The sequence below is a fragment of the Sphaerodactylus townsendi genome, linkage group LG08 (assembly GCF_021028975.2).
Source record: "Sphaerodactylus townsendi isolate TG3544 linkage group LG08, MPM_Stown_v2.3, whole genome shotgun sequence".
Classification (NCBI taxonomy): Eukaryota; Metazoa; Chordata; class Lepidosauria; order Squamata; family Sphaerodactylidae; genus Sphaerodactylus; species Sphaerodactylus townsendi.
In genome coordinates, this window is record NC_059432.1 from 25,910,232 (window position 1) to 25,928,672 (window position 18,441).

Sequence of the window (18,441 nt, forward strand, 5' to 3'; positions counted from 1 at the left end):
GGTGCTTGTCCTATCATATTTTTTAACAAAAATCACTGCTAGAGCTCAACCTCACCATTATTTTCCACTGCAGAAGCTTCTGCTCTGCTGTATTCTTCAATAACCTCTCCTCCATTAAAACTGAAATCCTAGGTGATGGATTCCTCCTCTGAAGATACGGGAGATGACATAATCTTCCTATGATAGTTCAAAAAATCTTACCTTCCGTGGAGTTTGATCATGTATAAGATTTCCAGGCTTTCTCCCATCCAGACATTGACTAGTTCTATCTCTTCTTGGCTTCAATAAAATGGCTACCTCTCTGTGTGGATATGCATGTGGGTGCACATAAATATCATGTTGTACAATGGGACAATGTAATGGTGCCTGTAGTAAGTTGCCCTGACCACATTTGGGGAAGGGAGGCCTATACAACTAACAAACAAATAAACAGTAGGGAATGCTGGCGCTCATGGCTTATTGTGTGTGCTACGGGTTGATGTTTATTGCACCATGGTGGCAGAACAAGTCTTTGCTGTTTCTTTCATGTGCCCTTCTCCCAACCGGTTCTCCTTAAATATTTCTCTCCCTACTGCAGTCTGGCTGGAATTTTAAAAAATCTCAGTCCAAAGATTCTAATTTGTGTCAGTAACTGTTTAAACAAAACCTGGGGGTGTTATTTATGGAACAAATGTGGTATTTATTATTTATTTTAATGTTACTTATTTTCAAAAATGCTTTTTAAATTATTCACAATAATATGATTTTGTTCTCTTAACGGATGCTTAATTAGCCTGCTTCTTATCTAAAGCCGAAACTATTGCTAGCAGTGTGCAAGTTTTAAAATTGTTGTATGAGATACTGAGCGCCCGTGTGGTGTAGTGGTTAAAAACAGCAGCCTCTAATCTGGAAAACAAGGTTCAATTCCGCACTGATTCACATGAAGACAGGTGACTTTGAGTCACGTAAGGTTGTCTCAGAACTGTCTCAGCCCACGCAGAGGCAGGCAATAGAAATCCACCTGTGAACATCGCTTTCCTTGAAAATCCTACAGGGTCACAATAATTTGGCTGTGACTTGACAATACTTTGCAGTACTACCATGAGTATATTTAAACATATTTAACAATTCGTAGCAATTCTGTGTTTCCAATCTTTATCATCGTATCTTATCATATATTTCATTTATATATTGCCCTCCCCCGGAAGGCTTGTTTGTTTTCATGTTTGTTCACATATAACACTATATGGCAGTGTCATGCATTCAAATGGCAATGTCATTTCCATTTGACTAATGGACAACTTGAGTTAAGGTCCTTGTCCAGAAGCTAATTTTAAGAATCCCTGCTGGTGCTAGACTCTGAGCCTGCGCCCCCTCCCCCGTTCTAAACCTAACACCGTGTCCATCAGCTTAATAAGGTAGAAATAGATTTCATAAAGGGAAGCACCACTTTCTTTCACAATGGGCCAAAAATACGTTTCCACTGTACAACTTAAGTTTGACTTTCCTTTTCCAACAGCTACTGCAAGTCCTTTGTCTTGGGAGAAAGAGTGCTTAGAAGGTCCAGAAACATGGTGTCAGGATTTCCCAACAGCATTGAAATGTGGGACCTTGGATCACTGTCAACATATGATGAATACTGTCCCTGAGGTGAGTGTACTGTCCAGGGATGCCTTGCTGACCATCTTCATAAGCTGTGGCTATTTTTCAAGAGGGGAGGTGCCTTTGGAGACCAGAGCACCTGGCTTCCACCTGGCTTCCTTTGCTGCCTCTCACCTTCTCCACCTAGGGTTGACAGCAGCCTGGAGAATAAATATCCTGACCCTTTAATAGCAGCTTTATGTGTGCCTTTGGCCAACTGAAGCTTTTCTGGGCAGGGAAGTAAATACCATCAGCTGGTAAATAACATCTCATTAAGCCTCTATTAAAGGGACAAACTTACACCAGACTGTAGGCAACCCTATCTCTACTGGATGCCCCCATCTTTAGAAGCCAATGGTCCTTTCCTCCTTGTTTTTTTTGGGATGCTTAAACATAATGTGAAAAGCTACATAGTCCCAGTAGGACTTCCTAAACTCTTGATTACACTCATGAGAATTTGGGACATGCCTTTGACCATGGTCATGACTTGCTGTGCTTGAAGCTGCTTGGTATTGGACCCTGATTCATAGACCCACTCAAACATTAAGTTCTGCTCTTAGTCTTACACAAAGCAATTGGGCCCCATCCCTGGACTGAGTAAAATCTCTGGGGTTCACTCATGAGCCCTAACCAGGGAGCAGAATGTTCTGTTTAATTTTCAAGAGTTTAATCTTAAAATTTAACCACAATCTTTCCCCACGTAACTAGGGTGTGAGAGAACTCCCAAGGCAAAGAGGCGTGGCTCCTAGGGTAGTCATTAAAGGAAATGTGGGATGTTTCTGAAAGAGTAATTATGCATGCCTTCCTGGAGAAGGGGAAAACACTGGCTGTAGGAGTGCCCCTTCTGACAGGGCCTCTATGCCTTTGGCAGCGTGAGATTGGTAAATTCAACAGTAGATCTTATCCCAACATGGAGATGTGGTGATGGGAAAATGTCACAAGCTGAATTCCTGCCTCTTATGCAGCAGTCACAAACACAGGTTCCCTGTCAGGAAAAACAATGGCAGTCAACATGGCTGGCCTATATGGTATCATCTTCTACATTTTGTGCAAGAAATTAGGAAAAAAACAATTCCCAACATGAAGAATGCAGTAATTCCCAGCTGAATATTGGGAAATGGGGAAACACTATACAGGGGGAGCAATTTCACTGAGGGGAAAGCCCTTCTCCCTTTCAGGAAGACTTCATACAACTACCTGGCCATGAATTCAGTCATCTAACAGTGTAATTCTAAGGAAATTGACTCCAGTCTAAGCCCACTGAAATGAATTGGGTTAGACTGGAGTAACTCTCCTTTGAGGGGAGCACTGTAAATTAGTTATGGGGTGGGGAGCCTTCAGCCTGATGTGAAAGCACCAGGATTGCACCTCTATGGAAACCATAGAGTTTATGGGGGAGAATGCTAAAGCATACCAGGCACAATCCAGCACTTCTGTGTCCATGCAGAAGTAATGTCATTGCATTGCACTCATCAATCACCAACCCCTGCCCTGCCTCTGCAAAGCTAATGCAGGTTTCCAGGAGGAACCGTTGCACTCTCTAGGAATTGCTGGAAACTTTGTGGGTTTATCATAGAGTTTTCATCAATTCCTAGAGATGGCTGAGCATTTTTGGCTTCATCTGGAAGTGATGACCTGCTGTTGGTCTGACAGTTTTATGGCTATTTTTTTTCTCCCTTTGCTGCTCTGAGCATTTGGTGACATACCCTGGGGAGTGTGGGGTTTAAGGAGGGGAGATATAGATGCTGCCTTCCAAGGCAGCCATTTTATGATCTCTGTAGTCTGTAAGTTTGGGAGAACATCAGGCAACTCTGCATCAGAACACATACACCAAGTCTGTCTTTGCAGCCTTAAGGGTGAGAATTATGCTTTTGTTTTTAACTGAATACTGAAATACCTGGAATGCTGAATGGTGTGCCCCAGTTTTAGTCATTATGCTTGTACAGGTGGAATATAGCTTCATGTTGTAAACAACTATGGTAGGGTTTTCTACTGCATAAACATGAACACGTATAAGATTGTTGTTGAATGATCAAAACAAAAGCTTGGATGGAAGGCTTGGCACTATTATCTTCCTAGTCCAATATCACCCATATCAGTTATGACTCCCACTCTTGAATATTAGTTTAAATTATATATGAGATGGGAGCATTGTTTCAGGCACCATTTTGTGGTTAGATTAGGATTTTATTATTATTATTTATTATTTATTATTGTTCTGTCAGCTTACTGTTGCAAGCTGCCCAAAGCGCAGCTTCATTGGAAAAGTGTGGGTTATAAATACAATAAAATATTGTGTGGCTACCAAGCAATCCTTCAAATGGCAACTGAAATCTACGGGTACCAACCTCCAATAGGAGCCTGGAGATCTCCAGGAATCACACCTGATCTCTAGACTGTATAGATCAAAAAATGAAATCTAAAAAAAATGCATTGGTGGGTTAAATGGCATCTGTAGCTTTAAGAAATGAATGTTCACTGCAATCTCGTGAGATCATATTCTGAGATCTTGATAACATTGCCAATTCCGGGTTGGGAAATTCTTGAAGATTTGGGAGAAAACGGCTGCTTTGGAGAATGGACTCTGTAGCATTATACCCTGCTGCTGTCCATCCCCAAACTCGGCCCTTCTCAGGCTCCACCCCCAAATCCCCATTTTCTAACCTTGGGATCTCAGAACATAGTCTCTCAAGTTCTCAGTGGGCAATAATCTTTTAAAGCTGCAGATACTGCTTATTTTGGAGGCTTGAGCAGTCCCAGCAGCCAGCTCTCTCAGCCCCGAGGGTACCTGGAAAGAAAATGGGAAGTTTCCTATCATTCATTAGGGTGCAGAAGAATACCTGCCTGGAAATGTCCCAGCAGCCCCACTCTTACAGCTCCAAAGGATGCTTGAAAAGTAGTGGGACAGTCTCCATCCGTTTTCGGGTACCCTTTTGGGATCCAGACAGTGTTCCATCCGGGGCAGTCTCAGCAGATGAGCTCTCCTGTTCTTGAGGATGGTTGGAATGGGGAAGCATGCAGTAATCCTTGTTAGCCATTTGTGGGATCCTGGCAGTGCATCTGCTGGGGTTACTCAGCAGATATGTTCTCTGCCTCAGCAAAGGCAAAAAGGGGATTTGAGATATCTCATTTGGAAGGGGGAAATCTCATTTCCTCCTGCCCCTTTCTGGAGCCAAGAGTGTTACCAAGGGATGTTCTGCATAGTGCTATTAGCTGGTAGACTTTGGCCACCTTGCCCTGTCCATTACCTTCATTATCACCACTGCCTACCCTCCCATCATGGTGCCTCTTTCCATCATTAGTACCTCTGCTCCAGCACTGCCTCACTTCCTGTCACTACCTTGTCCCTTGCCCCATTCGTTCTGTCATTTTCTCTCCAGAACCTTGGGTGCACCCTACTTTTGTATTTGCTTGAAGTGCCCACTTATGTCAATTGTGATTTTGTGAAATTTTGGCATATTTTTAAAGTAGCAATGTTTGGAGGGATCGTAAATCCTAGTAATTTTGTGTTTTGGATTTTTTCTGGCCCCCCTCCCTGGTTTGTAGAAAATCCCTCCTAGCTATACATGGCCCAATATGAATTATTTTATCTGAATTCTGAGACTATGGTCAAAATTACATACAGTCATGATAAATATGAAACACATTCTTGAACCTGGAGTGAGAATTTCTGTCAGCCTAGATCAAGTATTTGACTATTGACATCATATCATTTCCTTTTTTCCTCACACAAAAGACCAAAACTATGCATTATTTTTAAAACCCAGCAACTGTCACCTTTACAGGGACTGCTAAAAATAATTACGTCTTTTTAAACCCATTGACTTCAATGGACTTGGATTTAACTCCATTTGGGATTATACTGTTGGCCTCATATCCCTCTCCCTTGCCTTGCCTCTTTCAGGATGATTTTGAATGTCTTATTTCTGATGTTTTTACCTGAAAATCCCTACTTCAATATCATAACTCTTTTGTGTAAAGCAAGTCTTGTGATTCTTAATTTTCACAATGTTTTTTATTTATGCATTTTAATTTGTGAGGTAAAAATGTAAAATGTCTTAATCCATCTGCTGTCAGATACTGTGTATTACATTTTAATCCTCTGCTTCCAAGGAGCACAATTTACACTGTTCCTCACTCTTCTATATTAAATATAACATGCCAGTTATGAAATACTATCCTTCTTAATGCCAATAGTTGTCCACTGTCAATGAGTGTCAGCTCTGACAGCAAATTAATTTCAATTTGCATAAACAAATTCCTGTGTGACTCCCACAAGTCATTCTTTTTTTTCTTTCTCAGTTCAGCTTCAGATGTTCTATATGTAAACTTGTTGTAGTCATGATGGCAAAAGTCATACAAGACAATTCCACAGATGTAAGTAGACCACAGGTTTTTTTTTCTTTTTACCCCCATTTAATGTATACAAGGTTGCCAGCTGAAAAGGAAAAAAATAGCTCAGTCTCCTCTGGTGCTTTCAGTAATAGTTTGGTTGCAGAACTCTGCTCAGAGAATACTGTGAGTTGACACTTGCAGATTAAGCTGCTATCAAAGAGAACATATACAAAAGACAGTTCAAAAGCTGGCAATTCTAGGTATTTAATGTTACAACTACCACTTGAATATATGACCCTGTCAGGTTGTATTTTCTTCATGTAATTGTTTATTTACTACAGGCATGGATACTCTTAGTAATTAATGACCTCGATCTGGTGTTTGCAGTGTTTAAAATTTAAAATTGTGGTGGGGAGTCTCACAAATGGTTTGTAATCTTTCCCGAACCTATGGCAACCTAAAACAAAACAATGGCTCATAATGCTCCCTTAATATTTTTTTCATTAGGAAAGGATCTGTAGGTTCATGGAGAGAGGATGCCAGTACCTTCCCTTCCAAGACTGGGCAGTCAAATGCAAGAAGATGGTAGACACTGGAGTTATAATTCTGGTTGAACTTGGAAAACAAGTGCAGGTAAATGGATTACAAGAGCGATCCTCAATGCAATGCCTGTGGGTGCTTTTGGCAACTGCAATGGGTTTCTTGGTCTTTATATGCTTCTTTGAAAAGCATCAGTCCTCCAAAACCAACAGCAGTCCTGGCTTTCCTCCGCATCACTTCGTCCAAGCCCTGGAGGAGTCACCTTTGTGTCTGCAAATATCTAGGTCTGCCCCTATCACAAGTGACATCTCCCAGAGTTTCATGGAAAGAGGGAATGATGCCTGTAGTGTAGGTACTTATTGAGTTGCATGCAAACAATGACAGTACTTTTGTGGTGTATTTGTGTATAATCTGCCCAGTGATGGAGGGAGAACTGTGCCCAGGCATGAGATGTCTGTGTGCCCCCTCCCACCCCCTACCTCCATGCTCCAAAACACCCCCGACACGCCCCACCCCCAAAATGCCCCCGACACGTGATGGCAATGGTGGCGCCTGGGACAAGCCGCCCCAGATGTCCCCATTGCTGCTACGTGTCTGAAGCTACCTCTATTTAAGTTCAGCTCTGGTACACATCTGTTAAAGTATACCCCAAATTGAACAATCTATTACACTGAATTTAGTTTTATTAATCTGCCCTGAAAATATTTTAAAAATCTAATATTTAAAACATTCTTATGTATAACCTGTAATGATTTCACAATTTCTTTTGATTTTTTTAAATAGTTAGGATCTTCCTTGAAAGTTAGCTCGATGAAGTGCAAAGATTTTCTTCCAACGTGGAGTTTTGTGGACATTTATATTTGAAACAGTTTAATGGGAACCTGCCTTGGGCTTATGATGGAATGTTGCCATGTGCTCTCCGGTGGATCTGGAGCCAATTTTTCTGGACTGAAAACTACGAGAGTCCCCTTGCTCTTGTTCTGCAGGTGCTGCAGATTTTGAAGTTGTGAAGTTGTAAAACCCGCTTGACCAAAGATGGTAGTGAGATGAGAGGGTATACCACAGGAAACAAGTTCTCTGCCCTAACACTTTCAGTTCCCAGGGGAAAAATAATCTGTCCCCAACAACTTTGCATGGAAAAAATGGAGTCTTGCAATGGACAATAATTATAAACTTGCATACATAGGTGATGTCATGGAAAACTTTCTCTCTCTATTGCTCTCCCTAGGATAGACCTGAAATAGTGTGCGCTGCTTTCAGGTTTTGCATTGATGAAGAAAGGCCCAAAGGAGCTCTGAAGTTCCAGAAGCCATTAGAACCCAATGGAGAGCCTCAACTGGACTTCGCCGAAATGGCATCTCCTTTCATGGCTAATGTGCCTCTTCTCCTTTACCCTCAAGAGGAGACTCAGGTGAGGTTGCAATGTGGGGTTGATTGACACCTCCAGCCAAAACCCTGTGCTCAGGAGGCAGGAAGGAATGGTGTTTAGAAGCTTGGTGCACATGACAACCCTATGAGTTCACTGAACACATGGCAAGGGAGACCAAGAGCTCAAGGTGGTCAGTGTTTCAAGAAAAGAATTAAAAAGAGAAAAAAACGACATTGACTACTTAAAGGAGGCTCTAATCACAGAGTTCCTGCGATAAGAAAATGGAGCTTTGCAATGGACAATAATTATAAATTTGCATATACAGGTGATGCCTAGAGTTGCCCAGTGTTACCAGACTGGCCCATAGTGGGTTGGGGGAACCCTACTTTTAAATTATCAGTGTCTCTACCCATTCTGCCAACCCTTGGAGTGCCTAGCTGTCCAGTGCCAAAATGGGGAGCCCATTCTCTGCATTTGCTCAGTGCAGGGTAGCATTACTTTGGTTATTATTGTATAGGCACAGTATATTCTTTCTCCAAACCTCCAAGTGGGGGCTGTAGATCTCCCGGAATTTCAACTGGTCTCCAGACTATAGGCATTGTTTGTTTATTTATGAATAATGTACTTTACTCTTGGAACCAATGACTGCTTTGGAAGGTGGACTTTGGGGATAGAGCAGTCTATTAAATTGAATTACTACTACTACTACTACTACTGCTGCTGCTACTACTACTACTACTACTACTACTACTACTACTACTACTACTACTACTACTACTACTACTGCTACTACTACTACTACTACTACTACCCCATCCCAACTGAGGTCCCTTCTCTCTCTAAACCCCAATCTTCCTTTAAATCTCCAGGTATTTCTGAATCCACAATGGGCAGCCCTACCATGGCCAGACCCAAGCACAGCCTTAGATGCATTGACCAAGGGTAGCCATGGTAGAGTGTGGTGGGTGGGGAATTGCCCTTACATATTTCAGCACACATTTCTTGATTTTTACTGGCCTCGAGAAGAGGATGGAGCATTCTGTGCCCAGTCGTCTGTGAAAAATAGCAAGCAACCGGAATATTTGCATGGTAGAATTTGGGCAAGATGTCAACATCCTGTCTCAGTTTTCTCACTTATCAAACCAGGCAATACCTTTACTTTTCTTCTCTTTTTTAAAAGGGAATTGTGTGCCACATTATTTTCTAAGCAGATAGATATTTTCTTCATTTTCTCACATTATGTTTGTTTTGGCAGGAGAGCGGAGATTCCTGCAGTGAGTGTACCAAGGTAGTTGCTGATATGAAGGAAGCTATGAAGAGCAGTCCCTTCTTTGTCCAGTCCTTAGCTGCTTATGCCAAACAACACTGTGAAAAACTGGAGTCTACATTGGCTGAGGAGGTAATGGGCATACATCAGCACCAGACAGAAAGGAGACCATAACTTAGTGAAACAACAGCTTTACAATAGGACTGAAAAGTTGAATTTGCATAATATTTCTTGGTTGTAGTCACTGTGCAATAATTATGTTTCTACAATGTGTTGTCTCCCCTAAGTCAGGGTAGTGGTGAAAAGTGTCCTCAATTTGCTTCTGACTTATGGTGACCCTGAATGATTTTCAAGGCAAAACAGCTATTAATAGCAGCTATTAGTCTTACAGTACAACAATTGGGCTCATCCCTGCCTATTGCTTACCATATAATGGCATCGGTTTGGGTGGTTCAGTGGTCTTCCACAATCTGTGTTGAGGGAACTGCAGCCACATCATAGACCAGTGGTGGTGAACCTATGGCACGGGTGCCAGAGGTGGCACTCTGAGCCCTCTCTGTGGGCATGCGCAGAGTGCCCCCCCACACATCTAGGCTGGCCTGGGCCACTGGGCTCAATTATTAATCAGTCAATCAGTCAATCAGTCAATCAATCAATCAATCAATCAATCAATCAATCAATCAATCAATCAATCAATTAATTATATTTATATACTGCCCTCCCCGAAGGCTCAGGGCGGTGTCCATCAACACTAAAACAGTTTAAAACATCAAATACATAATTTACAATAAAATAATATATGAAATATTAGCATTAAACCTAAGACCCAGTTTTGGGGAAGCAGTGTAGGTAACCCTGTTAAGCACTGTTAAACCCCACTGATTTTCATGTGAAGAACTAAAGCACGATCCTTTGCCTGGGAGTAAGCTTGGTTGTTGGCAATGTGGCTTACTTCTGAGTAAACCCTCCTAGGGTCGTGATCCACCCATTGGAAGAGTTCCATGGTTGCTTCAAAGCAAAGCCACTGACTACCACCAAGCTTACTCTTGAGTAACACACGCCTCGGAGCCAAACGTTTTTTCTAAACTAAAACCTCAGTATTCAGATTAAATTGCCGTGTTGGCACTTTGCGATAAATAAGTGGGGTTTGGGTTGCAATTTGGGCACTCAGTCTCAAAAAGGTTCGCTATCCCTGTCATAGACCTAAAGAAGGAAAAGGCTGGATTGTTTAGCATCAGAATTAGTTCTGTTCCTGCTCTCTACCCATCTCCTGCTAGTGAGCTCACATCATACTGGCCTTGCCTATCTATTGCTCAGGGATTCTGGGAGAGAGGAAGCAAGCACCAAACTAAAAGATACCACAACCTAGAGGGGCACTGTTCCATTTTAGTGCCTATTGTTTTAGTTTTAAAAATATTGTGGGGATCAATTCCAGTGGTGGACTATGACACAAAGGAGACGAGGGGCTCCTTATCAACTCCTACAAGCCATTTTCAAGAGTCAAAACAGCCGTAAAGCATAGGGAGGGGTACCACAGTGGAAAACCATTCCACAAGGGTATCAGAGGAAGAAGAATATGGAGAACACTCAAGTTCTCTAACGGAATAAAGTCAGGAACTGGAGTGTTATTCATCACTGAGAAAGTAGGCTGGTGGGATTATTTTGCTAACAGTCAACATGATGAAGGATGAACCTTAATTTCTTGATAATATTTAATAACATTTTAACGATAATAACTTAATCTATTAAATTTGTTCAAACTGGAGTTGAATAGGAGTCACTAGTCAATAACAACCACCAGTCCCTTGACATTTGCCAAATCACTGAAGAAGAAAAGTTGGTTTTTATACCTTGCTTTTCTCTACTTTTAAGGAGTCTCAAAACACCTTCCTTTCCTCTCCCCACAACAGACACGTTGTGAGGCAGGTGGGGCTGAGGGAATTCTGAGGGAACTGTGACTTGCCCAGAGTCACTCAGCAGGCTTCATAGGTAGGAGAGGGGAAACAAATCCAGTTCTCTAGATAAGAGTCCACTGCTCATGTGGAGGAGTAGGGAATCAAATTTGGTTCTCCAGATTCTTCACTTTATGTCACCTTCCTGATAGCCTTTCTCATAGCAAATAAGAATGTATATTTATTATTGACAGCAGTTTACTGAAAATGCTGGGCAGGTCTTGCTAAGGAATGGATAAATTCTGGAACAGTGCAGTACACCTTTAAGAGCTGAATCATAATAGGTTGGATCCAATGATATGCAAATAGAATGGAAGAATAGAGATTTCTCTTCTCCTTTTTTCACTGCGTGATTCCTCTAATACTACCCCTGGGATTCAAGGGCCCCAGTGCAATATATGTGGGGGTCCACAGTTGGAGGAGGAATTTTGGCAGATTTGTTATCCCTCCACAGGAAGAAGTTCCCTTTCACCCATGGAAGTATATTATATGAAAATGCTACTAGAACATGGCCTTACAGCCCGGAAACCACACAACACCCTATATGACCCAACCAAATGTTCAAAGCCAGAGCAGAACATTTCCAGACTTTTTCTACACTAGTCATTCTCCTTTAGTGATAGTATCTATCCCACAGGTTATGCCTAGTGATTAAAAATGTGGTAATGGAAGTTGTTAGTTCAGATCTTATCTCTTGTGGTGTTAGGCAAACGACTTTCAGCTCATTGCCATCTTTGTTATGGGAATAATAGTAATGTTGTCCTATACTACAAGTCTGTTGTAAAAACAACTGTGATAATGTATGTAAATGGTTTGGAATGCTTACAATACCATGGATATGCCAAGTATTATTATGCTGTATATCTTTGATCACAAGTGCTCTGGCAAGCCATTCAAAATACGATACAATTTGGGTAGTTGTGCTCATTGAGGATTGGGTATAGAATTGTCTACACTACAGTAAGGAATCAGTGATTACATGTACTGCTTAGATGACTTGCTGGTGATTATGGTTAGTAATTAGTGGAGTTCTTTTTCTTCCCTAGTGTAAGAAGTATGTCTTTGGCTATGTACATATTTTTATCCAGCTGCTGACAGAGTACTTGGTGAGTGTGTTTCTTTGTTTATTTAAGTAAATTAATTATCCCGCCATTCTACTGTGAAGTCATTCAGAATCAAATGATAAAACTCAACATTCTAAATGAATGCCATCCAAACAGATGCAGCACTAAAACAACTGAAAAAGACACATCTGTCTTTGATCTATATGTAATTAAAAACATAAGTAAACAGGATGCCAGGGAAGTTTGACTGGAAAGGAACTTGTATACGTGGGACACCATATCAAAGAAAATACCATTTTTTTCAGTATCTACCTATTTAACCTCTGTAACGGAAAACTTCTCAGCTATGCAAATTTCTTGGCACAGTCATTCTGGCCCAATTTTATGGCAGTACATAAAATGGAAAAGCTGTATTATTCTGAATGCAGTTAGATATTCTAGACATTTGATTGCTATTCATAGATACAATCAACATAGGAGTACAATTATCAGGACGTTTAGATAACTGTGAATTGTATAATAGAGATATAGTGCTTGGAAGGAATTGTGGGAGGGGTGAAATAATTTGGAAATTCAACCCCCATGTCCAAAAAGCTCACTCCAAGGGCTTCTCTTAAGCTTTAAGGGCACGTTAAATTCCCCCTGACCCTTTTCTCCTTTAACCAACTCTCAACTGCTCTCAATTTTGTGGATCACTTTTCGTCATCAGGCTGTTTTTAAGGCTGTTTTGCCTTTTTGCTAATTTACAAAGTCATATTTTCCTTCATTCTTGGAGAATCCCCACAGCCAGTAGAAATCTCTAGATTGTCTGTGGGAGACCCCATTTATCAGCTTTCATCAACTTATGTAGGGATCAAACTCTTTACAAACAGTGTGACAGTATTTGGAAAGATAACAAGTAACAGTAATTAGTGGTGAGGTTTGCAAACATCATTACCATGCAGTCCTAAGCAGAATTATGCACTTTTGAGTCAGTCAACTTCAATAGATTTAGAAGGGCATGAATCTGTTAAGGACTGTATGGCTAAAGTTGGCCTCCAGATGTTATGTTTTCTTGACATGCCTTCCGGCATTTAGCTATTTGTATGCACGAGATTAAAGTTTCTGCCACTGATCCCAAAGTTCTCATCACCTTGCCCCCAGAATATAACATACAAACAATAGTTGTAGCAAAACCAGTTAAGAGCCCTCTGGCACTTTAAAACTAACATGAAAATTGACCTTAAGTTTGTTTGTCCTAGATTGTCTGATGCAGCCTAGAGTAGTCCCATTCAGGATCCTGGCTTTGGCCCAGAGTTTTCCAGTCATTGATGCAGATCCTAAGGCACATATATTGTGTACTGATATGTTATTATTTAATCCACAAAAAATAAAGAATCCAGCTAATGTCTGAGTGAGCAATACAGTTCTACAGTGGATCTGTTTTTCCTGTTTGGATAGGCAGCACATTTTTTGCTATCAGGAAAGATTCACATCTTCCAAGGGTGGTGTTTTAATCACTGTTGAAAGCATAGGATAATCTGACATAGACCTATGTCAAATAGCAAAGGAACAGCTGCATAGTTAATTACAATGCAATACAGTGAAAGAGGGTTCTATTGGTTTTTTTTAAATTGGCTGTCCTGTGGAATTTGCTCTCAGAATTCTATTCTTATGGTTTTAATTGTTGTCTCCTTCTTTCCTCTTGCCCCTTTTGTCTTGGATCACAGGACCAGGTATGTGAAACTATTCCCTTGTAGCAGTGTTGTGGTTTTGCTCATAGGGATCCTTGTGCTGCATCATCATGTAGGTTAGGCAAACTACTGCAGCCCTCTTTGACAAAGGGACATGGACTCTTAGGAGTTTCTTGAGTAGAACTCCCAGCATTTTATTTGATTTGCTTGGTAGTGGAGGATTATGATATCATACCTGCTCCCATTGCTAAAGGCAGAGGTGATAGCATCAAAGGTCTGCATGGGGTGAGGTTAGGATTAGCACTTCTAAAGGGCCTCACTGAAGTTTCCTTCTTGCAAAATGTTGGGTAATGGGTTCTGCCATTTTTAGGACCTCTTGTTTCTAGTTCTTGTGATTCTGGAGAACAATTGGAAATTCTGGGTAGTTTTTAGTCTGATACGTTTAGACTTAAAGGGGTTGTGGATAGAGCATCAGCAGGCCCCTCCCTGTCCCTCCACTAAGTCTCTGCTTTACTTCTGCATGCTGAGAACTATTATCTCCACCACCTGCCGTGCCTGAACATTTCATAAGTCACAGCCCTCCTACTGGTAGTACACAAGAACGTAATTGGAAAAGAAACATCTCAAATACTTTCAACAAACAAAAAAGCACCAGAGCAAAATAATCAAGTTGCCAATTCTTTGAATGTTAATATGTCTAAAACAGCTTACTTCTACTCTAGAACTGGGGGTTGGTTTTTACCGAACATCAGTGGAGAATGCAGGATTCCCTCCCAGCACACCTCCCTGCTTGAGAAAAATGGTACAGGTTAAAAATGGGTCTGAATTCAAGTTTTCCCAGTTACTTGGTGGACTAACTGTACTGTAAATTCCAAATGAAATTTAGTAGATCGCACAGTGTTCTCAGGTATAAGAAAATATGATTCGCTTCAAGTAACAACCATTCAGAGGGCGATCTGGTCAGCCATTTTTCTCACTGCAGATGTCACAGTTAAGTTCACAATAAGTAAAAACATGATCAAATGCAGTTTTTTGTCCCCTCCCAACAAACTGGGATCTTAAACAATCCAAACTTAGAATCTGGGGAAAGGGACTAATTCTGGCTAGACTGTACACCCCCTTTCTTATGGCACAAGCAACCAAAGTTAGTATTTAGCTACGGTTCTTGGCATGAGAAAGGGGAAAAGTGGGGCACATATACCAGCGCAGAAATGAGGCAGGTTCATGCAGATTTTTTTTCCACTGAACCAGCTGAATGCCTGAGCATTTGTTATTTTTAGTATCTAGACAAAATCCCTTGGCAAGACTGGCCCTATATCCTTCCCCTTACAAAAAAGGAGAGGAGTATAGATTGGACTTTTAACTAATTTTAAAGTGATGTAAAAAAGTTGCCCAAGTCAAATATGCATTCTAGAAAATACACCTGCAAGGCACAAATCAGTTCTCAGGCCCTGTCAGCAGCCAGGTTGCTGGTTTGCAGATGGTTCTTTTGTATTATTCTGCCTCTGGTTCAAAGGGAGGGGCTGAGAGGAGAAGGGGAGTCAGTTACAGTTGGAACTGACAGTTGAATTGATCTTCTCTGGGAGGGACAGAGACCATTGGGGGTGAGTGACCAGAGCTGGTGTCACCTCAAGAACTGAACTATGGATCCATCAATAATGAGAGGAAGAACTAAAGGGAGAGAAATGGGAGCTGCTTGCATATTTAGGTGGATTTGTTTTCTGGTGTCAGATCACAGCTGAGTTGTAAGAGCCCTGTGAGGTTTTCAAGGCAAGAGATGTTCAGAGATGGTATGCCAATGCCCGCCTCTGCATTACAACCCTGATATTCTTTGAGGTCTCCCATCTGAATGCTTGCCAGGGTTGACAAGATCAGGGTAGCTTGGGCTATCCAGGTCAAGACAAGATCAGGATAGCTTGGGCTATCCAGGTCAAGGGTAGCTTGGGCTATCCAGGTCAAGATGGATAAGTATCCCTTTATTAAGACCCTGCTTTCAACACCAGAAGGGGTGGGACCTTTGTTGTCATGTAATAATGGTTTTTATTTTCCTGATAATTCCAATTACTCCTCAGGTGTGTTTGTGATTTAAGAGCTAATTAAATGTTGAAAGATTATTCCTGTGTGTGTGTGTATAGGCTTGTGTGTAGTACGAATAAAAACAATGAACTCCTTAGAGCAGTGGGTGTTTAGGGCCAGCTGGCAGGGGCTCATGGGAATCATAGTCCACAAACATCTGGAGGGCAAGAGTGGGACACCCCCGATCTACATCTTATATTACCCTACAATGAACTTAACCCACTTAGTTGCAAATATGGGTTACATATATATCACAGTATGTTCAGAGAATGCATATGTACATTCTGTATGTGTTAACAGTAGCATGAGAAAGTGACATTTGGAATCATTCCCTCCCCCTTTAGCAACCAAAGGCTATTTGTACTGAAGCTGGATTCTGCAACTCTGCACATCCTGAGCCTGTTCATGCTTTGGAATCAAACAGCCACTTTCATGAAGTCTATGCAGCACTGGCTGAGGAGGTAAGAGTACTGAGCCCTCCAACCACTCTGACTAGGAAACAGGGGATCCTAGAGAGCTACCTGTATAGAAAGAGTGATAGAATTGCCACTGAATTTTAAAGGTAAAAGCAGTCCCCTGTGCAAGCACCAGGTCATTACCAACCCATGGGGTGACGTCATGAATGTTACCTATCTGCACAACTTCCAGCTGGGGACATTGCCTGCAGCCTTTTTTGGGGGGAGGAGGCGGTGCCATCAAATTAATGCTAAACCATGTAAGTTTTAGGTCCATTTCAAGATCTATTGCTCAAGTGATAGACCCCACTGTGAAAGGTTTTTGTTTGTTTTTTTTAAAAACCAAGCCTTCTGATTTGGTGCCTGGAAGAGCAGGAGGAACTGCTGCTGGTGACCATGCCACATGGAGTGGTGGCAGGCAACAGAACCTAGGGCAAGGGAATCCCCAGCCCATCCTAGATGGATTAGCAGCCCTACCCAAGAGATCCTAGCTGATACTGGCCTCCTCTTCTAGCCTGTTCCAGGTGCATTTGCCACCTGGGCCCATTTCATTTTTGAGGCATGCACTGGGCCTGCTGGGCTTTGAGGCTGCTGCTGATATATTTCTGGGTGTGGTCTCACCCTTGCTCCCTTCCCTGCAACCTCTGATTCAGCTGCCTACTTAGTATTGCATGTACACGGTCTTTTCCTGCTTCTCTGGATCAGGTGAGTGTGGAAGTGGGACAGCAATCCCCTGACTTTGCTTAGAAACTATGTGGTATGGCTTTGCCAAATCCCCCATTTTGATTTTTGGGATAAATTGGCGCTTTCAGGAATGCGGCAGAAATATTTTGCCTAACCCACTTTCTTCGAAAATTGATCTTTTCCCATTGGCATGGTCACCAGCATGTCCCTGCCCCAATCCCTGTGTTTTCATGTTCTTGGATTAGTCAAATGGGCAATTGCAGATGACTGGGGATCACACAGTGTATGGGATGATGTTGCTATATTATGTGGTCAGTGAGATTTGACTGTGTTACATCGTTGTGTTACATCATTGAGGGAAACCAGTCAGTTTCAAAGTGAGGCAGTATTTCCATAATGGGTGTTTGCTTTCAAATTCTTCAGTGATAATCTTTCAGAAACTGCCAGAAAGGAATGGAAATGCCCTTTGATTCTTCTGCCCTTCATTAAAACCTTGTTTCAGTTTAGCCCTAAGAAATAGGATTTGCCTATATTGCTGCTTATGTTTCATTTTGAAAAAAGAGACGTTGGATTCATTTTTAAAAACCTGCATCTTGCAGCAAGTTCTGAGGCAAGAAGATCCCTTTTTGGTATGTGGCATGTGCAAGAAAATGATTGAGACAGCGGAGGGACTGCTGGAGAACAACGTGACTGAAGTAAGTAAGATTGAGGAGGCATCCCTTGGTCAGGGTGGCCAGGCCCGGGGGACTGTGCCACCTCCCTCTGAAGCATCCTCATCACTATAGAATAAGGGATTAGAGTGTTGAGTTTCACCATGCATAAATTTCCTCATTGCTTCCATTTTGGGGATATTATTCACAGACTGCCTCCAACAAAGATGTCCAGACCAGAGGGGGACAGGGTTGTGCAGAGAAAAAGGAACATAATTTGAAGACACCAAACGAGTTAGAATGTTAAACTGGGATCAGATTTAGAGCCCAATCTGAAGGAGGGGCAACTCTGCTTTTGGGAGTGACAGGGCAATCATGCTGGCAGATTTGCCCTCCCTGGGGCTCTTCCCCCGGCAGAGGGGTGAAACTGCTACTGTGTGCTTTTGGCTGAGGCTCCCCAGCACAGAACAATGCCACTGGGACAGTCTGGGGGTGTGGCTGGGGGAGGGGCTGACTGTAGTGGGCCCCTTCCCACCCATTCACCACTGTATGCCAGCCGTAGACCTTAAGTTGCCGAAAATGGTGACTTAAGTCTGAAAAGCAATGGAGAGACTGCTGGGTGGCAGGGCAGCCTTTTCTCTTCACAGGCCTCCCAACACCACTGGAAAGCCTCTGTGGGAGCAGTGGCTGGGTGAAACCGCAGCGCCATGGTCAGGTGCCCAGTTAATGGATGGGGCTGCCTGGTTCACATCCTAA

The 18,441-nt window shown here is 42.1% G+C and overlaps 1 protein-coding gene across 1 annotated transcript in view; it reads left to right on the forward strand.

Moving 5' to 3' along the window:
- The window catches only part of LOC125437505 (prosaposin-like), a 63,278-nt gene that overhangs the window by 35,860 nt on the left and 8,977 nt on the right, over positions 1–18,441 (forward strand). The window contains exons 2-10 of the mRNA XM_048505080.1: positions 1,499–1,629; positions 5,923–5,997; positions 6,463–6,588; positions 7,724–7,906; positions 9,120–9,263; positions 12,130–12,189; positions 13,857–13,862; positions 16,241–16,357; positions 17,635–17,730. Coding sequence (XP_048361037.1) covers positions 1,499–1,629; positions 5,923–5,997; positions 6,463–6,588; positions 7,724–7,906; positions 9,120–9,263; positions 12,130–12,189; positions 13,857–13,862; positions 16,241–16,357; positions 17,635–17,730 — 938 coding nt within the window. The remainder of the gene's footprint in view (positions 1–1,498; positions 1,630–5,922; positions 5,998–6,462; positions 6,589–7,723; positions 7,907–9,119; positions 9,264–12,129; positions 12,190–13,856; positions 13,863–16,240; positions 16,358–17,634; positions 17,731–18,441) is intronic.